At 44.4% G+C, this 24,391-nt stretch overlaps 1 protein-coding gene across 4 annotated transcripts in view; it reads right to left on the bottom strand.

Annotated features, from left to right (window-relative positions):
• LOC147220767 (thyroid hormone receptor alpha) overlaps window positions 1–24,391 on the bottom strand; it is a 64,566-nt gene that overhangs the window by 13,468 nt on the left and 26,707 nt on the right. For 2 of the 4 annotated variants that reach the window (XM_086170293.1, XM_086170292.1), the window contains exon 3: window positions 14,977–15,204. In XM_086170293.1, coding sequence (XP_086026419.1) covers window positions 14,977–15,032 — 56 coding nt within the window. In that variant the 5' untranslated portion in view covers window positions 15,033–15,204. Of the gene's footprint in view, window positions 1–3,237; window positions 3,597–14,976; window positions 15,205–24,391 lie in introns of those variants that run through there. The other 2 variants (XM_086170294.1, XM_086170295.1) reach the window with 2 other exon arrangements.

The raw sequence follows: 24,391 nt of genomic DNA, 5'->3' as shown, positions 1-24,391 counted from the left end.
CTCTGGACCATCTGAGTGCCGCTGTCCTGGAGTTTCACACCCTGGATGAGGGGGACTCTGTCTTAAAGCTGAACTTTCTTGCCTCCACGAGGGGCGATTTGTTTCACGGCCAGCAGGGAAACGACGGAGCGACAAAATACAACAACGCTGACAGAAACGCATGACCAGATACTTCCTATACTCATCGCTATAACAACGAGTCCAACGGCCCGTCAGAGTACCGGGACTTGTTAGACTCGCTGCGTCCGGCCTGGAAGTGGCGGGATGTTACTTTGCCTACACGGGCGAAGATGAGGGAAAGCAGGAGGGGCAGTCGGGACTCCAACGCCGATTGCATGTTGACATTGGACGTTATTGGACATCATAAAAACAATGTTCCAACATAAATTCTTAGACATCTTGGTCTTTCTGCCATACTTGGGTGTTCACCAAGACGATTCAAAGAAGGAAAAACGGAACCCCAGCTACACTTTCGACACGTGAGGAGACCTGGTGACCTCAACCGGGGACACTGTTGGCGTGGCCGAGAGGACACTTGGAGGAGCTCCTGATCCCGACCGACATGCTATTAGCGGAGAGCCGGGAGACTCTGGCCGGCCTTTTGTCGATATCTGTGAAAGGAAGTGAAAGGGGGCGGGGGTAGGCTGAGTGTGTGTTTGCGTGTGTGTGTGTGGGGGGGGGGGGGTTGGTTTGGTGAACTGAGAGAAAGATGGGGTGTGAAGTGGCCGGGCAGCGAAGTGGCCGCGGTATCTGCCAGTTGGGGTAAAGAAGGGGCCGAGCCCTGAGGAGCGGCGAGGCTCTCGAACGTCCAATCAGCTACCGCCTCGGCGGGCGAGAAGCTTCGGGCGCCGACTGGAAAACAAGACGACGGACGCAAAAAGTAAATATGATTTCGGAGGATGGCCGTGGAGAGAGACGGACTGCCATCATTTTTTCATCTTCCCTCACAAGACTCTGAGTCCATCAGCGAAAGTATAATCAGTTTTGTATGTTCATTTGAAACTTTCAAGGCATTTAAATAACTTCATACGTTGTGTGATTTTGGGGACTTCGTATAAACATAACTGGTTTGTGTGAATATAGTTTTTAAGGAAAAAAGAAATAATATAGCTATGACAATAATTATAATGAGTGTAGTATAATAGTGTATCATGATGGCGCTTCCTTCCTTCTCCAAATCCTAATTCCTCCTTCTCTTTCCTCCCCGGAGCATCAAATGTGTATCTGTTTCTGCTGGCAGATTTGGATTACCTCCCTCCATCTCTCTCTCTCTCTCCTTCCATCCTTTCAGCACATCCTTGTGTTCTGGTTTTTTTCTTAATACCCCTCCCAATAAATGTTTCCTCTTTCTTCTATAAAATCCCCCTCACTCTTTGTTGGCACCGCCATTTCACTATTTCCCCTCCTGTTTTTTGTTTTTTTTTTCATTTCTCTCCCTCTGTCAAACATTCCCTCTTTTCTCACAGCTATTCCTGTTTCAACCCTGCCTCCTCTCCACCCCTCTCCTCTCCCAAAAGCAGTATTAGGTAATGCCAGACCCCCCCCCCCCCACCCCTTTTTTTTTCTGGCTGTCAGATCCAGGATCCTCTTCCAAAAAAACCAAAACAAACGTCTCTCTCGGTTCTCGCCGCTCTTCACAGTCCAGCGGATCCGTTAATTTTATTGCCGTCAGCGTGGTCAGGTAGCAACACTGAGGGAGGCCATCAGGTCTGGTTACTGATCGCTGGGAGATGTGCTAGAAAACGACGACGTCGCTCAGCGAGATACTTTGGGCGTCCGTTAAAAACAAACGCTTATTGTGCTCCTTTCGGTATTTCATGAAAAAAAAAAAAAAAGGTTACCGCAATACAATACGCTCTCGAAAAAAAGAACGTCGAGCCGCCGGAATTTATTTATTTCTCAAGCATCTGAACTAGTCTCACACACTTTGATCTGTGTATTCAGATGTCGTCTCTGAGGATTTCACAGTAAAAGTCAAACCTCTCAGACCCGTCCGGAGAGACCGACTGGTTTACAGCGATACACCTTTCAACTTAACTGACAAGTGTATCCCGCCGGCAGGCAGGTATGTGCTAAACAGATAAAGATTATTCTTTGAGTCATGACTCAAAGAGCCCGCACACACACACATGCACACACGCGTGCACCCACCCACACACACACACACGCAGAGTCCAATAAATACCACAGTGTATAGTGACAGCATGTACACTTCTCAGTGAAACTACAGTTAGCCCTCCCACCCCGTGGGACTTCGGCCAGCAACCGCCGTCTGGGTGCACAGCAAAGGAACAGAGTGACAAGGCGACGTGTGAAACGCTATCAGCTTCTAAGTCCGTTATGTAATTGATATTGTGCTTTGTATTTTCTCCTCTGGACAGAGGGGAGAAATTGCGTCGCGAATGTAAATGTTTCTACATCCGAGTGAGCGAGTGGATAGAAGTCATCGAAGGTTGAATTTGCAGATCAAAATTAAAAGCGTGAGAACCGACTCAACTTTTGCAACAAGAGTGAAAAACTGGAAATGACAATGGAAGAAATGACTTTCTTATTAATGGAATACAGCTGGGCAATAATATAATGTATACATTTTAATGGACAACCCTCAGCAAATGCCGGTAGGGATGTCTAAATAGTAGTGTTCGTCACATCCCAGTATCATTAACCCTCTCCACCGGCGTCACCAAAATGTGATATTGTGGGGCAAACCACCCTTTACTGAGCTGCAAAGCTCGCCGTGCAATTTAATGTAACAAACAGCGGGAAGCCATAGGACAACAAGTCACTCGTTTCAACTATTTGGAGGCACGGCTGACTGACCCCACCGTGACAAACAGAATTAGGAGGGCGATCATCCGTCAGCTGACAGTCAGCCTTCGGACCCTCGTTCTCCACAAATAAGAGCATTCTGTTTTCCCCAGATTTGTGCAGCGACTTGACTAATTCATTCATCCAAAAAGTCTAAGGAAAGCAGTCTGAGAATCGCCCACGTCCCGTCCCCCCCCCATGCGTGATTTCTTTACCGTTTCTGACATTTTCATTTGATCCAGGGGGATTTAATATGTGAATTATAGGAGAAAGTGGAGACGAATAACAGACGTGCTTTTATCTGCTGTAAACATATTGAGCAATCGCTCAGGGGGGATACACACGCGCATGAAACATCAAAAAACATGTGCAAGAGCGCACACACACACACACACACACCCACCCACACACACACACAAATTCACCAACCTGTTGATGCAGTATGGCTGTAAGATATGCATGTTGCTCCCTTTGCAGTAACTTTGGAAACCCAGCAGATATTTAGTTCAGAGTGTGTGTGTGCGCGTGTGTCCAGTGAAGCCGGGTCTACTGGAACTGCTCATCGGAGAAACCCCGAGTTCCTCAGGAGGATTCTGTGGCCGGCAGCTCGAGTTGATCAGCAAAGCTCTGGGAGGTCCTGAGAGAAACTTCCCAGTGGCATGAGCGCCGGGGTCTCTGGCTCAGACGCACCAAGTCTCAGGCACAACTTTTTGCTCTCTGCTCCGACAGCCCGCACAATGGCTGCTGGCAGGCAGGAAAGGCTACTCTGTTGATTTCCCTCTCTCCCTTCCCTCTTTCACGCACTCTCTACCCCCTTCCAGTGGCTCTAGTCCAGCCTCCCGACACCCCGCCCCCCCCCCGTCTACCTCCCTCCCTCCACGTACGTCTGTGTGTGTGTGTGTGTTTCAGCATGTGTAATCCCTCCCCGTCATCACAATATGCCTCGTCACTCTCCGATCCGCCTCGCACAACCTCTTAAGGTCCAGCCCTCATCTGCATCTCAACCGTGCATCTCTCTTCTCCTCCAGACAGTCAGACTTTCTCCTATAGTATCTTCTCCAGCTCTTCCTCCTCCTCCTCCTCCGCTGGATTCAATACCTGTCATCCCAACTGCTGTCACTTTCTCCATTATGTCTATCACCCTCCCTGACCGGCTTTTTTTTTTTTTTTTAAATTTGGTCCCAAACACACACGCTGAAAATATATATTTTTTTGTACAATTAAAAAATAAATACATACATTAAAAAAAAAAAAACATGTAAAAAAAAAAAACAACATTTTTACTATTATATTATGCATTATATAATATACATGTTACATATCTTTTTTATTTGATTTTTTTATGCATGAACACTCCCTTCAGCTCCAACGCTCACTCCTGTTACGTAATAGCGGGCTGCAGCAGCCTCCCCAGTGAGGTCACAGAGCCGCTTTGCGCCTTGCCGTTTGAATTACATTGATGTCTTTCCCTCCACTCACTGCGTCAGCCCAGTTAGTGGACGGGCCTTCACTGTTCTAAAAAGAGTCTGCGGCAGGTTTGTAAAATATCAGAAGCAAACCCGCTGCACAGCATCCTGAGGGTCTGCTAAATTAAGTCTTCCGGGATTTTCCGGGACATGAAAGGACTAATTTACTAATATTAACTTGTGTTCAAGTAAAAAATATCACCCGGACAAAAGTGTGAGCTGAAACGCAAAGAGTCCCGCTGTAGTCGAACGACGTGAATCGCCGCGTGCGTGTGCCGCACGTGCGCTTGCGTTTCTACCCCGGTGTGCATTGTGCTGCTAGGTGAGAATCCACCGGGTTAAATTAGAGCAGATATTGCTGTTTATGGAGTCTTAAAGTATTTGTGGTGATCCACATTGAATTGTAATGTAATATGTGTGACGGGGGAGGCGGTCTAATTAGGCTCGTGTTGCAAACAGATTGCTATTGCTGTTATTATGGTGGAGGGGGATAAAGCTTTGACATAATGAACCACTACGTAAGAGAGTACTTTTTTCCAGAAGTGTATCTGATTGGTATTGGCTGGATATATTGTTTTTCTGTTATAAAAATACAGATTTATTCGTTCTAGCTTAATAAGATTTTTTTGTTTTTCATTGCGTCGCATTTATCCTCACCGTGTGAAAACACACAGTAAAAGGAAAGGGGCGGCACGGTTCACTGCACTGTCTGCGGAGTGTAAATTGACTCGGAAAAATGAAAGAAACGCTATTTTTTTTTTTTTGCTTCTATCAAGTATTGTGAAGTGTATGCTTTCACTTCAAGGGAAGAGGACTTTCCATCCCCATTAAAAAGAAAATACTGGGCTGCCTGACACGCTCGCGGCGGCGATGTAAAGAGACGCATGCCTACAGCTGACATGCTTTCCGTCTCGGACATCAAGTCAACAGCAGCTGTAACGCTGGCGAGCTTCACCATGACACCTAAGGCATGTGTGACCTTGCCTGCGTCCGTGGGTCTCGGTGGAGGGCGACCAATGAGTTGAAAGAAAAGGCATGACGGCGAGGGTTTGATATAAAGGCATCGTGCTACGGCTCGGGATGGAGGCGACCGCTTGGGCGTATGAGTTTACCGGCATTTTGAGGGGGGAGGGGGGGGGGGGGGGGGGGATGATGTGGCAAGTCAGGTGTTGAATGTGGCACTTGAGCACACGCGACCGGTGGTATAGGTCTCGGATCAAACTACAGTGAGTTAGCTTGGCATAAGGGTTCGGTTTTCCAGAGCGCTCCGAGCGATGGGAATGCGTCCATGACCTTTACTAAACCACAAGAAACAGGCATTCACACTAAAAATAGGGCTCTCTGTGTTTCAGCCAAGGCCCTTTTCCCCCTTCATGTCCACATGGAGCCACTCTGTGTTTGCACACACATTTGCCTTTATCCGTACAGAAATCGATAATAAAGTTGGAGTAGTTCGTGCCTCTGCACGGACACTGCAAAGTTAAAAAAATTAAAACAACTTAACTATTGAGCCATTCATTATCTATACCACTAATCCTTCACTGGTTGGGTAGAGGTGAGGGAGTGGAGTTTCCCAGCTGTCATTGGGTCGAGAGGTCGGGTAAACGCCCGTCGATATAGATATATAGCAAGCCGCGTGTACGGACATACAACCAGCCACTCTCTTATGCTGGCCTGCTTAAAAGATTTGGAAAAGACTCGTTTAAAAATCATCTCATACCAGCTCACATCTAAAGACGAGATGAAGGAAAAAAGTTTTTCGAGTTTTAAGTCTCAGCCTCGTCTCAGATGAGGCTGAGACTGTGGATCTTACATCGAATGACTTTGAAGAGAGTTGGAAAAGACTCGAGGAAAACTCCGATCCGATTTTTTTCATCAATTATTTTCCATCATGCAATGTTTTCGGCGGGTATTTGCAGTCCGTCACTTCTCCTTCTCCACTCGGTCATGATGGATTGGAGAGTTGACATGCTACCAGCTCAGCTGTTTTGCCCAAAGCGCCACCATCCACCCCTCTTTCTGGACGCTCCCTACCGATCGGGACGTCTTTCACAGTGTACATCAATACCGCTGTGGGGGTTGTTTGTCTACCAGGTTTCCCCTTACGCATTTATTGGAGCTCATCAATTGGTTGTTGATTCAGTCTTTAGTGACATAACACAAAGATTTGCAAGTTTGATATGGTAATAAGCCCCAAGATAAGGCAAAGACTGAGCGACAACTGTGCTTGACTACCAACTTATGCTTGACGACCGAGTTGATAGGACTGCACTGCGACTCAAGTAAGACTCAAAAGAAGTTTTAAGTCTGTCACTGCAAAAATCACGGCATTATTTTCGTGTCATGTAACAACATAGGACCATTCACTCTCTCATTTGCTTTTTTGTTCCAATAAATGACACCCCAATGAGCATAGCAACCCTATTAGACCTAGTTTCTGACGATCAACTCTAACATTTACACAACAAGCCACCACAACCTAGACCCGCACAAAACCCTGGCAGTTCTATTCGGAAACTTCGCACAGGTCAATAGAATCGAAGAAGCCCCTCGGAAGAAGGGTGAAACGTCTTCAAGGGGGGAAATTCACGTCCATTGCCAAGACAAGAAAATTTCGATAAGAATCATACATAGAGAAATAGTGACCGATTCACTTCCAATATTAAGAGATTTTCCGTAGGGATTTCTAGTGTTTTTAACCATTTTTCTGCAGTTGTAAAAAGATTCAATAATCACTAGATGCTAGATTTTCCAAGGCCCGGTTGGGGTTTCCAGGAAGCGCTCTCACTTTTCCAGGAAGCCCTCTCATGTCGAGTCTTCGCCCGACACACAAGCAGGAAGCGGCCGACGAAAAGGAAAACACGTCTATGCAAGTAGGACACACTCGTTCCGGCAATGTGACTGGATGAATATTTCATTCCTCTGGCTCCTTCTTTGATTTCATTCAACTGAACTTCAGACGATTCAAGAGGCAAATCAAAGGATCCAGATTTGGTGTGGGATTTTTAACCAATTAAAAGACATCATAATATAATGATGACCTCACTAATTAGATTATTCATGAATGAGGTAATTTTTATTTTTTAAAAACAAAAAAAAACGTATTTTAGGTTGGCGCGACCTGTGACATCCATCATCTCCAAAGGTTATAACAGCATTTCAAATTAATACTAAATCAGTATCAATTATATCTGACCTGAAATGTTCTGTGAAACCCGCTCTCCACAAATCCACTATGTGTCTAGCAATCACCTTTTAAAAACAGCCAACCTTTGTTTAGTATGCTGGCAGCAAAAAGACATACATTTTTCAAGAACACAGCTGGTTGCCATGGAGCTCCATGTACGTCCAGGTACTGAGGAGCTTTCAGGGAAGAATGACAGATTGTGGAAGCCTTTCCAAAGTAGCAAAGAGTAAGATATGAAAAAAAAAAAAAAAAAAAGAAATATTTAAAAAATCTGGGAAAAAAAAATTAAATTTAAGTACCAGATAAGTCACTGGTATTTTTGTGATGTTGTGTGTATTTGTTTGTGTGTGTATTTGTACACAGCTCTGAGTGGAATAAAACAGTTCCTGCGTTTTGCAAAGTCGCAGATCTTCATGACATTAGGGGTAAAAATTGTGTTCAGTCTTTTATACAATGTACAAAAAAAACTATGTGGTGGATATTTGCAGAAATTCAGACACATAGTAAAGAAAATATAATACGGTTATGGCTATGCAGTCATAATTAGTTTTATGAAAGCATTATGTCTAAAAGTATTTGTAATATTTAAAGAATATATGAAGTTAGTTTAAGTTAAAAATGAAAGGTAATTTATAAGCGGTTGTGTTCATTTTCCTTGCATGTTCCCCATGACAAGCCAGTATAGGCTTTTATTTTTATTTTTTATTTTTTTGATAGATTCCCCCCCTGGAATAACAACTGTTATTGTCATGGTACCAGAACTTTATTTATTTTTTCTTTTTAGATCAGAATTTGATTCCTTTATTCGTGTTTTTAATCCTATTAATGTATTTCAAACGGTCACATTACATAACCAAGGCCCTTCTTTACCAGAGGCATATTCTTTTTCAATGTTCCAATGTGGAATGAAAAAAAAATTTAAAAAAATCGAAAAGCCAGACACTGGAACCCATAATCCGTCGAGTCTTTTTTGTTTAATTCAGTGTGAAAATAAACACTGTTGTTTTTTTGCAACTTTTATCTATCTTATTTATTTATTTATTTTGCTCCATCCGACACAAAAAAAATGAAATTCCATTTCAGTTTTTCAGCCTCAGGCAGCTTCTAATGTGTTGTTGTTATTGTTGTGTGAGTGCGTGCATATGTGTGTGTGAGAGAGAGAGAGAGAGAGAGAGAGAGAGAGAGAGAGTGAGAGAGACTCTCCGGCATGCTCTAAGACTCTGAAATCAGACAGGGGAGGAGTCAAGGCATGAGGTAGCTCTCGAATAAACACGTGCAGGATCGCCGACGCTGTGAGAAACACATCCGCTCACGCATGCGCTCACAGCAACAATCCCCTGTTGATGCCACAGACTGAGCTGTCCTGAGCTGTCCTCTGCTTCTGTGGATCCATCTGCCCTCGACCGCTCCTAATCCTCACCGCAAATGAATAGTTAGGTGCAGAAGTGAAAAGCACACGCGCGTGAACACACACACACACACACACTGGACATTACTTAATGGGCTTCCTAATTGAAACTGGTGACGTATAATTCTAAGTTACATGTGGTCTGATCGCTATCGTGTCATAATCATTTTTTAGCACTGTTACAACACTGCTTTTTGTTCTTTTTTTATCCTAAAAAAAAAAAAAAAAAAGCTAAATTAAATGTACAATTTTCTGTGTTAAAAATCTCTTGCATTAGCAGCCGCAAGAGTGGCTGTGCGATCGCACACAGGCTGTGTGACGTCGTAAAGGTCGACCTCAATACCGCAATGAGGGGCTGGCGGATGGAGGTAATGGTGCGAACCCATCTGCTGATGTCGGGAAGGAGACGCATGCTCATTAACAACGGTGAACTTCATCGTGCCTAATTAACTCCCGAGGTACGTTTACATTGAACTGACGACATGACGCGCTGGTTGAACCAGCGTATCCACGGCGACGGGTATAGGTAAGGTCATGGAATCGCATACGCCGATGGTTCTTTAACATTGCATGCTCAGACTGGTCTTAGAGAGATAAATTAGTGAGCGTGTCGGCTACAGAGTTCAATTTTTAGAGAAAAAAAACACAGTTGATTCTCAGCGGCAAAGAAAAGAGAAGGTACGAGGCTCCTCTCTAACTGATTATTTAAACTATTTAAGTAAATTGCTTAAGAGCTAAAAACAGAGCTCGACACAGTTGTCTCACAGTTGGGTTCAACCCAGGCTAACACGTCTATGAACACAATAGGGGAATAGAACAGCCTTTTATTGTCGCTGCATTTCAAAACACAATGAACTGGTGTCCTAAATTGCGTCCTCAGTCTTCCAGACCCTGGTTTATCGTTGTTAAATCTTGTCATTGCAGCTAGACCTGTTTTTTTGTCTCTTGAAGAATCAAGCACAGTTGCCTTGAGAAGATTTGGCCAGAGCGAACTGGAGCCCCTTAAGCACTGTGGGAACTGTTTGCAGTTTCCAGAACCTTTTCAAGAGTTAGCCTGTTTTTCGAACATTCGGACAGCAAGTGGAACAACCGTGGACTCGGCAACTAGATCTCTCCTTCTCCAAGGCAGGGTGTTTTTATGGTTCCATAGAAACCCTGACTTAGGTGCTTTGTGATTGACAGAACTCATAGGCCATGCCCATTATCAGATACTTCTTCCTGCTGCCATTTTTAAAAACTGTCTTGGCACTGGTCAGCTGATAGACAGAACCAGTAGAAAATTGACTGACGAAGAGGTCCGAGCTCCTTTGGCCGGCTACGCCAGAGAGACTTTGAGCGATCGCTGCCGAATAACATTTTGGTCAAAATAGCGATAGCTAACGGCGGGGTTCTTCACACGCCCAACACTTCTGATAGTTGCAATGAAATGTATTTGAATGTGTGGCTGAAGTCCGTTGTTCCCAAAGCCCCCGGTCAGCAGATCATTTGGTACTGGTCTGCAAAGAAAATCTGTCTGGGTACAAATTAAAGTTTTTTTCATTAAACCTTCCGGATCTTGTTTTGAAAAATAACTATTTCTGTCTTTACGCTACTGCTGCGCTTACTATTGAAATTGCCTAGTATAAAGTGTAATTGTTGTACTCAGATTAAATACTTTGAACCAACGAAAGTTCACAATTATTTGAACCCCCTGCTCTTTTAAGTAGTCTGAAGAAACATATTTATGCATAAAACCAGTCCCTGTACAAAAAAAGTTGGGGATCACTGGCTTAAGGTACACGTGCTTGAGTCACAGGGGTTCTTTTCAAAAAGCAGCAGCGATCTATTTCTTCCTAACACTTTATTACCTATTATTATGTGAGTGATACAAAATCAGTTCCGTTTTAATAAAGGCAGCGAAATCTTAGCGTCGAGTGAAGCGAGGGGTAAAGATCAACATAACAAGACCGCCAATCGATTCGCATCCTGTACAAGGATGGCGGTCAGAATAAATGGTGCAGAAAAGAACGGTATAGAAAACACCATCTGGGTATGTCTGTAGAGAATCTCAGTCATTCAGGTCACGGTTAGTGCTTATCAAAATCCTCTTCTCGTGGAAATTGGACTTGATTTTCAAGCCTCTCGGATTGTCCTCAAGGGAAGACCAAGTCCAGTTGCCACAAGAAGAAGATTTTGACAAGAATTCACCATCCGGGTGGTTCCTCGACCAAGTTGGAGTTGGGGTTCGATAAGTCAGATGTGCTCATTGCCATTAAAAAACGCATACAAAAGGATGGACTGTTGTATCGTATGAGCAGTGAGTGAACCTCACATAAGCCGGCTCATCTCGACGTGTATCACCCTTTCAGAAAAAGAGAAAAAGCAACAGGGAATTCACTGTGACAAGCAAATGAATTATTATTCAGCACCCTCAAACAGGAACGCTTTACAAGAACTTCCAAGACTTTCAAAAGTCCCCGATGCAAACACATCAACCTGTCGACTGACAGGTGAAGTAAACAACGAGAATTCGGTTACAATGGACGCCGTAAGCTGGGGGGGGGGGGGGGGGGGGGGGGGGGGGGGGGGGGTGAGGCTGCTGCCAAACATCCTGTCCTCAAAATTAATGAGTTGGGAGCATGAAAAAAAGTCAAAGCGTAAAGAGTTTTGGGGATGACAACCGCTGAAACTGACAGCTCCTGTGGGGTTCTACAGAAAAACACATGGCGATGCTCTTGGAAAAGTATCTCCTCAACGCAGCGGTCTGCAGGCCCTGCTGAGAGCCAACGTGTTACCACGATGTATTCAAGCGATTAGGGGTGAATATAACGCCAATGCTCCAGACCCCATTTCCGCAGGAGATGCAGAGGTGGCGGCTGCAGCAAAAGGTAAGCGCATCCCATCACAACATCTTTCATGTTTCCTCCTCCGTGGATGAAGCACACCTTTTAGTGCTCTTTCAACACCAGCGTGAGAGCCCGAGGTCAAAAATGGCCCGAGTCCCTTTTTTTGAAATTGTTTCTGCTCGACACCCACACCCACACACACGGTCACACGCGCACACACCAACGGGGCCAATTAAAATGGGAAGATATAATGTTTAGATATTATGCAAATTTCAGAACAACTCATTCATCCTTGAGTTCGAGTCCTTTCACAGACAGCTTAGGGTCACCCCGCCCCCATCGCGCTCTCCTCTCCCATTCGCACAAAAGACCACAACAGACAACAACCGGTCCAAGGTTGCTGCAAGGTCCTCTTCATCACCCGGGCTGCTGTAACATTAATGCACAGAGACCCCAGATCCAGGCTTAGTCACTGCAAACGCAAATTTCAACTGCTGGTCAGATATTCGCGGGAGCCTTAAATTTAAAGGTGCGGGTGAAATGCTATCAGAAATTAGCATGCCGTGCTGCTAGCACACTCTACAGCCGCTGATGTGTCAATTTAATTGTGAACGTTTTTTGGGGGTAATTTTGTCCAAAACGTCAAAAAGGATCCCATTTGATAGTGGTTCTCCAGGCACAGCGCACACCGGAATGTTTGATTGGAGCTCTTCCGCCCCTGATCGAGCACATCGCGCGAGCAACAGCCTGACGGGAAGTGTTGTGGCCGTCCCGTCTTAGCCTGAACCCCACTACGTCCAACCAACGTGCGACCTCTTTATGAGGTGTCAGACCATGTTGTCAAATTCCGTGCGGAGGTTTCGCCCTTCCCGCTGAAATAGGTTTGCCTCTTAACTGTTGAGTAAACTCATAGAAACACACGAAATTCTTTGCCAATTTTACGCCATTTTTATTTTTTTTTTGAAATTTCCACAACAACCTGGGAGTCTGCAGGACAAATATTGCGTGACGGCAGAGAAGAGCAACACCAGCCGGAATAATTTCGCGCGGGGCTGAACCGACCCGTCGATGTTTTCACGGGAGTCGGAGAACTGATTCGTCAGCGTGCATTCACCGAGTCGCGTTAAGTACACACAGATGAAACTGCCTGTAATGCTGTTGTGACACTCGCTTTGGCTCACTTGCGTGTCATGTGTTCGCTGTACAAGTGGCTTGCAGCCTAATCTGAGGGCGTCAGTCTGTTCCGGTTTATATATATATCTATATATAGAACTATACATAAGATCTAAGCGTAATTTTAAACTACCGGATACCATGATTGCATTCTGCTGGAGGAGCAGTATGAGCCACACCCTTACTTCCTGCAACACACTCCGTGCCCGACAACAGGTGTCTGCGAAGGAGACTTGCATTTGGACACGGCAGCAAATGCACGCATAATAATCATCAGTGCTTGCTGGCACCGCTGAAGTGACGCAGAGCCAAAACCCGCATTCGGATAATCATGCCGTTAACTTTACACAGTATTCCTAACCCTGCACCCCCTCCCCACTCTTAAGAAACAGATGGGATTGCATGAAAAACTATTATAGATAGGGAGGTTGTGTTTGTCGCAAAAAAATTTCCGCGTCCCGCCACAGATGGCCTGCACGGAGCACCCCGAGAAATCCGATGCACAAACATGAATCAGCTGGTCTACATTTCCCTCTAGATCACGGGCGATGACTAAAGGAAGGCGACGGGAGAGAAAATGTTAATCCTGTTATCACCATAATATCTATAAATAATGTGTTAATGGGTTTCGCCCATCTGTGACACCCTGATTTGGTGTATAAATGATTTTTAGGCTTTGGGGTGTCCAGATTTGTTGCCCTTTTATGGGGACTGAGAAGACATCTATTAATCTAAGCGAAGGAGGCGAGAGAAGAATGCTAATCCACTTATAGCCCTGGTTGTTGAGACTTTTTCACATCAGCGAGGCTTGTTTTGAGTTTGTGGCCGCACACAGGACACGCCACTTTTACCCGAAGAATTAACCCACAGCGTCCCCTCATGGACAGATCTCCGAAAATACTCGCCGTGCGCTGTGGAGGTCTGCCTTTTCACATCTGCGTTTTTACATCAAGACATTTACTTCGCCCCGTTTTTGTTTGAAATCGCGTTTGGCTTAAAATGAAATGTTTGCCTCAACAACGTATATAATGATTGGGCCCTATAAAATGAGTTTCATTATAAAAGATAAGCCTCCTGACTTTATGTGATGCAGTGTTAATAGAGTGAACTATTAAAACAAATGTTTATGTTTGGTCATTTTCAATGCATTTACATGTTTGTTTGCTGGATCGTATAAATGGGCTATTATCGCCCAAAAAAAAAAAAAAATGTAAATATGAAACCCTGTGGGTGGAAAAGAATGCTTGATTTATTTGTACAAATGCTGAGTGCAATTTCCACGTCTTTTTGATGCTATTTTTATTTTATTGTGTGTGCGTGTCTGTTTGGGAAACCCTAGAGGGGGGTACAGCTTCAGAGGGAGATCCCAATACGCCATTTAACTATAAATAGTTCAAAATCAGCCCGTTTCTTGTTTGTTTCTCTTTCTTGCCTGCACGCTTACAGAGATTAGCCTATATGAAGCCCCAAGGAAGACGAGGGTGAGGAGTGACGGCTGGGAGTCGCTTCACACTCCTCGTGCTGCGCCGAGTCGTTTGATCGCGGCTCGGCTGAGGTACGAGCCATAATGACGAGAAGGCACGTGCGCGGTGAAACGACGTCAACCGAAAGGCTTCCCTCCACTCGATATTCCGGATGACAACGTGGGACTCGGCTCGTGTTTACGCTCATGACTGATCGCTTCTGAACTCTGGGAATTTGTCAAATGAAGCGGGAGAGCTGCGCGTATGCGTGCGTGCGTGCGTGCACGAGCAAGAGACTGGATATGCCAGAGGTAGAGAAAGAGCACAGATGGCACCAGGACAGAGTGTCTGCCCATTAGTTTACCAGCCATAAAAGTGAAACACCCCTCTATCCATCCCTTTGTATCCCTGATATCTGAAGGTCAAACTGTATGTTGTGATTAAATGTTCGGGAGATCGGTGAGGTGTAACACAAGCTTGAGAAGATGGAGCTCTGCGGCCAGCGTTTGCTGCCGGCATTGCAGAATCCATAGCTTTCCACCTTTATTTTACTCACACACATACGCACGTGATCGGTCAACCAAGTTTTAGCCGAAGCCCACACACACCCACAACCACACACACACAGACAGACAGTATGTCTCACCCTTTCTCATCCTTTTCTGATGAGTTGATATCCTGCTTGTTGGTTACTGGCTCCATTCAGCCTCACTCCCATCCAGCAGCCAATCACAGGAAACGGAGGCAGACCCCGACTTGCCAGCCTGTTCAGCATTCGTCAGAGGACCTTGGAACAGGGAGCCATCTCTGAACAGGAGCCGCCATTGGCTGGGAGGACTGGGGTGGGCACGGCATCACTGGGCAGGCCGCAAAGCTGGAGGGGCAGGGAGAGGGAGTCAGACATGTTCAACTTTAGAAATTATTTTTGTTAGTTGACATTGTTAAAAGTAGATGAGAAAGGGAAATCTAGCTGCGGCAAACTCGCAGAGGTCTTCACACACACACACACACACACACACACACACACACACACACACACACACACACACACACACACACACACACACACACACACACACACACACACACACACACTTGCATGCACTGGTAGCACCCATTTTACAAACATTTGAAAACAATAAAATCCTTTCCTGCTGGGGTAAAAAATTGCTACTGATTTCTAGTAAATCTTTGTTATTCATTCCTAATTCTTAAAGTTATTTCATAATGTTATGCATATAAGCGCTTATGAATGATTTCTCAGGATAAAATTAAAAAACTACTTTTTTGTAGATGATAATGATAGCTATTATTATAATGATAGCTATTATTATAATAACAATATTAATATTACCAATAATCATAATAATAATAAAAATTGATAATAATTATTATTATTGTTATTATTAATATTGTTGTTATTAATATTGTGATGATTGCTATAAGAGGAATGAGAAAACCATTATGAATATAACAGTAAAAATATTACAATATAGCCTCTCTTGCAAAACGAAATAGAGAAATTCCAGATAAAACAAGGTCCTCGGCATCGAGACAATTTTACCGTCAGCCACAAAATGGGGGATAAACGTAGGAAAAGAAATAAAAAACAGTCAGCTATGGGAATTCATGATCACTAGTTCTCCTAAATTCATTTCAGAGGACGTCTAAGTAGCTTATAGTAAATTAGATTTAGCTGCAGTCTGAGTCCCCTATTAGATCCTGGACCACAGAGGTAAACACAGAAAGTGGGCCATGAACACAGAGAACATATTGTGAAGGCCGGCGAGTTCTTGCCACGATCGTATAAATATAAAGATGGAGCAAAGGGCCTTTAAGCTGCACCGTAAAGTCACAAGTATTTAACCTTGGGAGAACCTGGGTTGTCGATTAAGGGTTTTCTGGCCTCGGAAGAAAGAAGGATGCAAACAGAAGAGGTTTTTGTTCCTTTCGTCATGAGGAAATGTGGAAATAAAATGGAAAAAATACATATGTAAAATCCTACATTTGATTGTGAATTGACAATATCTAATAATGTTATATATTTATGTTTTTATACATATTGATTTTACCGTTACCAATCCTAAATGAGAAAGTTCATAAAATATGATTATCATACATATTATACAATGAAGTCAAGCATGAAAAAAGTTAAACAAATCATACAGCTAATAACTTTCAAAGACTCCAGTAGATTAAATTCATGGATCTGTTGAGAGGATCCAATCAGCTGATGATCAACTGATAACAGCAGCTCCAGAGAACTTTCGACCCTGTCATTTCCTGGGGGTGGAGACGTTCTCCTGTGTAGGTCCGTTGCAATGTTCCTCTGAGGGCGGAGCGTTTATCACCCCAGATAACAGAGTCTCCCCTCCCTCCCCGCAACACTCCACTCTTTCACATCAACAAAGAAACAACCCCATTGTCCATTTCTTATGAAAAATCCGAAATCTTGCATAACCCCCTTCCCCCCTTTTTATGATCATCACGAGGCGTATCATTGACCCAGTGCGATCGGGTCAAGCGCATTGCGTTCGTGGAGCACAAATTTGACACGGAGAGCCATAACTGTGGGTTTCGTCTCCCAGACGATATTAATTCCTGTCTGGTTTGTTTTTCTTTATCGCCCCTCCTCCCCCCGCGTCCCTCTGTAACTTGTTCACCGAGATAACCTGAGCTCTTACAGTACAAACCGTTCCCTCATATTAAAGTTGCCTCATTTGAACGGCTTTCGCCGAACGCTTGCTTCCTCCGTCTCAAATCCCCCCCTACTTTCCTTTTCATTACTGCTGACCCTGTTCTCCACCTGAGGGAGGGTCTCTGCCCCCCTCCCACCCTGACCTTCTGTTTTAATAACACACTTGCCGGTGGAAAACTAGAGGTGTAAGACACACAACAGGCTTTTCAGAAAAAAATAATTCACGCAAAAGTTTGCGGCCTTCAAACCGGCCTTTACGAATTGTTCGCTTCAAAATAAAACTGCGCCGAAAAACAGGTTGAGCATGTTTCAATAGAAAAGAATCAATTCGTGAGCTTTACAAACAACAACATCATTTATTGATTTTCAATCGTCTAATGTTTTTTTTTTCTAAGGGTACTTTTCATCGTGGACAATTCCTTGTAGATTTTTCTTTTCCTTTTGGCTTTTCCCTTCACAGTCGCCACAGAGAATCAAACTTCTCTGTATCCTCGTCTCTCACACCAACACACTTCATATCCTCTCTCGCTGCGTCCATAAATCTTCTCCTGCCTGGCAGCCCCCGACTCCAATTCATTGTGGATTAGCAAGATAATAAGATCATATAAACATTGCTGGAAGCAGAGTGGAAGTTAAACATTTTTTTTAGAAACTTAATAAATGAGGAATAAATAATTAATCAAGCTTCTAAGTCTAAAACATAAATAAAATTCAATTCTCTGACAGTTTAACAAAGTGCAAAATGGGATGTTTTGAAATTGTGTTGGTTGAACAATCCAAACTGATCATTCACGAAAAATACGCGGAAGGATTGAACCAGAATTTAATTTTCCTTAATGTATTTATTACTTGCTTCAGAGAATGATTGTCAAATGAGTTTGTAGTTTTCAAGGCAAAAAGGACAGAGTTAAGAAGGAGACGGGGTTGCACGGATGACGGACAGCCGTAAGACGAGGTGAGGTGTAGCCGTTGGACATTTTAAATAGTTTTGCACATGACAAAAAAAAAGACGTGTTGATAATTATAAACGAGAGAACGCGTCAAAATTCCCTAAATAGAACAGGGCAATTCAAAATATGTCAAATTCCATTTCTGCCCATCTGCCAGTAGATGGCATTAGAGGGCGAAAGATTAGACAAACCTCCCAGCCCGGTGAGCAGTCATTAAGCAGTAATGCCAACCTTTACAGGAGTTGAGCTGAACTCTTCTATCTCTTATTTTTACTTAGAAAAGTAAATTATTGGAATAGTCTTTATGTTTGGTTTGAAACCCAATGGTGTGCGGAAATGCAAATTAACCCAAGAACAAATTGTGTGTTTCTTGACGCCTCGGAATGAGGTCAATAAAAAAATGTAACTTTAAGTACTTGTTTCAGAAAAAAAAAAAAGTATTGTAAGGGTTATTATGTCAAATTCCCTGCAAGTTGATCAACATTTCCTCCCTTCCCTTCCTTCCTTCTGCCCTTGTCTTCTCAGCGAGCGCCGGCAGGTCTGATTGGCTCCTGCTCGGCCGAAACGGACGGGTCTCCCACCGGGTTTCTCGGCGTTGCAGACAGCTAACTGACACAAAAAAAAAACAAAAAAAAAACTGGAAAAATAAAAAGATACCTGGAGAGCTCATTTTCCCCCCTGCTCCTCCTGCTCTGGCCCTTGATATGAAAGTCTGACCCTCGGTTGTTCACTTTGGCTAATCAATAAATAGCCGCCGCGGAGAGGCTGCTGTGTTAAAGTGTACACAGAGCTTTTACTGCGCCACGACAATGATTTGTTGTTGCGAGACGTAGCGCGGTGTTCTGGAGAACATTTAGAAAACACGCACTTCCTGTCAAAATACCATCGAAGTAAATACGAACTGACAAACTCGACTGTAAAACAGATTCTCGTTAAGGACCAGTGGATGTAAAGACAGCTAAGATCTGGCAGTGGGAATATTATTGCAGCTGACATCTGAGGTTGACTGAGTGCGCCGGTGGCCCCGGGACGCCCAGCGAGGGCTGCTGCAAGTGTACGCGTACGATTTATCGAAATCTTCTGGAATAGGATCTCATTAGGGTGATATCTGCAGCGCCGATCTGCCTGATCAAGAGGCGGCGTCACACTGAAAGCAGGTCCTGGTGCCAATTAGGATTTTCCAGGGCGAAGATGGATTTATAGGAGTAAACAAGTTTGCGAAAGTGGGGCTTTAGATAAAGTTTGAGTTCCTTTGCTTTTTTTATATAAACTCTATAAATACCGATTCGATTCTTCAGCTGTTGTCAGATGCAATATTTATGACAGGTTTCCATGACAATGTAGATCAGTGTATGGGTTTTGCAAGAGCATTTGAGGACATGTTGCGTGTTACAGTGAATTAAACATTTAAAGCTCAGTGGCACAGCGGCTAGCGCTTCTGCCTCGCAGCAAGAAGGTCCCTAGTTCAATTCCGAAAGACGGCTTTTCGCTGTGGTCGTTCCCTGGTTCTCCAGTTTCCTCCCACAGTCCAAAAATATGCAGGAGCTCCATTGGAGACACTAAATTTCACATTGAGAGGGGGAATGTTGAATGTTTCCGGATCAACAGGCAACCCATCCATGGTGAACACCACTTCTCGCCCAATCACAGCCGGGATTGGCTCCGGGAGAGTTAATAAATGCATTGCAAGTCTACTGTTTTCGTACTCTTTAGAGCAATTCCTCCTACTGGCACATACTGCATTGACAACCTGTCCAAAACATCTATCACATGATGAACCACCTGGATTCATCTCATCTAGACTTTGCTTCGCAATAGCGAGAATGGTACATACACCCACGGTGAAGGATCTGCAGATGCTCTTGAGAGGGAGAGCCTGAAGTGCTCAGCTCAGTCTGGACACCAAGATCTTCGTCAATAATAAAATAAAGTGCAGCGGGATCGATCACATAGCAGAAAAACATCACGAAAGTGCAAAAAGGCAGAGTGCGTAGTGTGGTGGCCGCATGTCCTTGGATCACAGCGGTGCAACGGCGCCGTCCAAAAGGACGTAAAGCTATCGGCAGAAACATACGATGTCTTAAAGTCCAACTTTCCAGGGACGTTTCAACCCACATCATTTCCTTCAAACGTTACAAAGGTGCAGCTGCGGCCCAGGAGGGAGGGGGTGGTGTTGACCAGCACTGCCAACCAATCCCATCGGGGAGCGTGTAGGACAACCAGGAAGCCCACGCTTTTGCTCATCCTTTCCTGTTGTCTTCAGCCCCTTATTATCTTTCGATCAATGTGAAACGGCAGCTTAACAGTGCAGTTAATCCATGCACGGGTTGCACACCTGGACTGGGCTCCAAGCAGTTTGCCACGTAGGACGGGCCACCGCACGTGAACCCGGTATCAGAAAAACCACTGCATCCTGTCAATCATTCTTCATGCTTCTTGCTGCTTTCGCATCGTCTAGAGAAATATTGTCTAACATTTGGGGGAAAGTCCCTCCTGGAGCCTGACTTATGTAACTTATTACTGTAAAAAAAAGATACCGTTCTCAATTTGACAGCTCCTTTGGCATTTTACCTTTCATTGCGTTTGACATAATTATTTCATTTTCATCCTGGTTCTTGCCGAAGCCTGCCATGTTGAGCCTTCACTGCTCCACTTTCCCCCTTTTATTTACAGCAATCATCTGCTGTGCTTTCATTGTTTCCCCAACTCATTAATTATGTATGGCTGCCAGTTGTCTGCTAGGGACTGTAATTACCACTGATATGTGTGTGTATGTGTGTGTGTGTGAGAGAGAGAGAGAGAGAGAGGGAGAGACTGGGGGTGACTTTATATTTCTCAGCATGAATCTATGTAGTTTTGTATCTGCCCCCACACAGCTGTTTATACAGTAATGAGTTGCGATGTATGTATGTCCCTCCGGTCTGCATCTGCACTTTGAATGCGCGCGCACACACACACACACACACACACACACACGCACACACACACACACACACACACACGCGCACAATCACACAACTAACCACAAGGAGGCCAGGCTATACCTTCACTCCGAGCTTGGAATAATATCAGAGCTGAGATTCATGTAAAGGCTTTATGAAGGAGAAGGTAAAGTGAAGGAGAAGATAGAGCCTTTTTATACACTCAGGCTTTGGGTTCATGTTCTGGAACAAGGTTTAAACCGGGTTGCCAAGGAGTCGTACAACCCACCCCTTCTCACGGGGGGGAGATGCTCATGTTTCTAGTAGTATAACCAGATGCATAACATAGTACTTGCCACCCTTAAAACCCTGTGTTAAATTTATCCTATGAGAATATATGTTATTTATAGCGTGTATGTGAAAGACTGCATGTACACATTCTTCTTCCTCAAACCTATTCATTTATAAACGGTTGAGGGGGGGGGGGGGGGCCCGGTTTGACTTTTTACAGTTAAAGGTTTTCTTTTTTCTGTTCGTTTCCACCGAATGCCGGACTTTGGCTATAATGAGTAAACCCACACACAATGTGATCTGAGGCGGCTACCTAAGGCCTCGAGCGGGGTAACAAGACGTTTCCCAGTATGTCGTCAGCCGCGGAAGACCGACCGGTGCGTTTATCTGGAAGAAAATGTGAAATAAGCTCCTGCGGTCTCCTAACAAGCGATTCGTCGGGTTTGAGCTTCCAGAACCTAATGAGCTTGTGCTTTTCTGGTTCAAGGGCTACAAGTTACTGTTCTTCAAGGGCTGAGGGATGGTACCGCGTTTCGCTTTACATTCCTGTCCCACTAATCAAAAGGCTTCAGTTATATAAACTGAACTAAGGTTAATAGTTAAAAGACTTTTTTCAGAACACAATTTTAATGGAGTATTTTCAGTTAAAAATGATTTTTCTTTCTAATTGCCTAGTTCTTCCTGCTGCTTTTAAAGAGACCGAAACACCTTGTTTTTTCATTAAAATAGACATTTCCTCAGTGAACCTCGCATGACCTCGCCGATATGAGTCAGGTGTTGACATTAACGCAATTTCTCTTACCAATGGTACTGTAGGACTCAACGGCGTGCCGTTCAAACACGTTAATGCCTCCTCAGCTTCTCATCTCATCGGGTTTCATAGCTCTGACCCCGGCAGTCGGAGCCTGTGAAATTCTTTCATTTCCAAATGCACTCCGATTGATCGATCGTCAATCAGCTGTATCTCATGTGCGGGGCGGGGTCACCGGCTGTACACAAGCCCTCGCCCACACCGATGCACTTCACTTTGACAAGAGTGATTCAGTGTCGCTCTCCGCTCCTGCCAAGACGGATCATGTGACTGCAGCCTCACCTCTGTACAAACACACTGTCCATGTCAGGCGTGTGCCCCCCCACACACACACACATACACAGAGGTAGAGGGTTTGCAATCATCTTAGACAGACATCTCCAACAGGGTGTCACATACCTATACATACAATCCATACACATGCACTCACAACAAGAAGAGATTGCTGTCAATTTTAGCCCCATACACTCTGGGCCTAAATACACACACACACACACACACACACACACACACACACACACACACACACACACACACACACACACACTACACTGCATAATCTGGTTGGTCAAGATTTGTTCTGGATATTTTGAACATTGCCAGGACAGCAAGCAGCCCTTCCAACAAACGCTGCACAATACAATCTCATTGGCTGGCACGGTCTCTGCGTTCTATACATCAGAGCGTATCTGAGCCACAGGTGGTGGGGAAGACTGCACGTTGCCTTGGCAACTTGAAGCAGTGGGCGGGAATAAGTTATGGTGCTATGACGTGAGGAGACTATCAATGATGGAGTGTAATGTATGTTTAAGACCGTCTGAATGAGTGTCTGAGGAGAAACTCTGGTAAGATACATCACGGCCATTGTTTCCCCTTGACAGCCTCTGTTTCTGCAAATGTTGTAGTTGCTCTGCCACAATTCTAGGGCCATTTTTAACCGAAAAGTGTGAAGAGCATGTGTGTCATTGCGTGGCCTCCGTGAAAGAACAGAAGTTCGACTCAGCGGCCCTGCGGGCCTTGTTACCCCTGCCCCTGTCTACACCTGCCCTTCACATTTCCATCCGTCTGCGATTGTCTCGCGCCGGCTTCAAATCCTCCGCCTCCATGGCCCCCTCCCTCCAATCCCCCCTGCATATTCAACGGAAAAATCAGGCCATGACGAACCCAGCAGATCGCCAACACCTGGGCCAGATTTGTTACTTTCTCTTCCTTATCTGCAGACTTACTAGGTTAACTGTTTCTCAGGACAAACACAGTCCAAACTAAAAGGTCACTTTCCTCCCAGCGTGAATTGGAAGGTATTCTATCGCTGGAGAGCGGTCCGAATTCAATCCCCCGTGATTAGCATGACCTCCACTGAGATTCAATAATGGGAGAGCGATGAAAAGCCCCCGACGCGACCGTGCGATTGCTCTCCGCACATCCCGCAGCCCCGCTGTCCTGCAGCACACCGTTTCGTACTTCAAACCCGGGAGAGCCGCAGTGACCGAGGTCTATGTGGAGACGGCAGCGACGGGGAGCTGCAAATCCCTTTACAGTGAGAACAGACAATAGGAACACGGTCAACCTGCGCTTTGCCTGCGGATAGTATTTGTCATTGATGCGCTCGGCGAGCTCTGAGATTGTTTTACACAAAGTTTTATATATTTTCTGTCATATTCCACGCCAGGAGGCCCATATCGTAATGTGTAGTAAAGAAATAATTCATGGAAGCAATTAAGTACGGTTGTGATGCTGCAGCAACCATGGCTGTATTTCAGCCCATACAGCAAAGCCATATGTAAATGAAACTACAGTCAGCTGGAAGTGATAAACAGGCTGGAAGGGTTTAAGAGGTTTATATAAAAACAAACAACCAAAAGTGACATTAGAAATGCAATTTAGCAACATTTTCTATAAACGTAAGTCTTAAAAACAGAGGAAAGTAGCAGTGACCGTGACTCTGAAACCCCCCCCCATTTTTCCCCCCACACAGCACATGACAGGTGGACTTTTATTTGTCATGACACACACACAGCTGTGTATATTTACACACACACATATGTGTGTGCATGTAGATGATAGATAGATAGATAGATAGATAGATAGATAGATAGATAGATAGATAGATAGATAGATAGATGGATAGATAGATAGATAGATGGATAGATAGATAGATAGATAGAGAGATAGATAGATAGATAGAGAGATAGATAGATAGGATAGATAGGATAGATAGGATAGATAGATCATTTTTTTTATACAAATATATCAATCATGTCTTTAACCAACATCTCCTCTGTGGACAATCAACTCCAAGCATAGTTTTTGGACTGTGGGAGGAAACTGGAGAACCCGAAGGAAAACAATGCAGAAACACTGAGAACCTGCAAACTCCATATAATGCCCCC

Source organism: Fistularia commersonii, chromosome 23 (genome assembly GCF_037954325.1).
Source record: "Fistularia commersonii isolate RoL2024-O1a breed Wild chromosome 23, RoL_Fcom_v1.0, whole genome shotgun sequence".
NCBI classification, from domain to species: Eukaryota; Metazoa; Chordata; class Actinopteri; order Syngnathiformes; family Fistulariidae; genus Fistularia; species Fistularia commersonii.
This window is presented reverse-complemented; position numbering and strand designations above follow the sequence as displayed.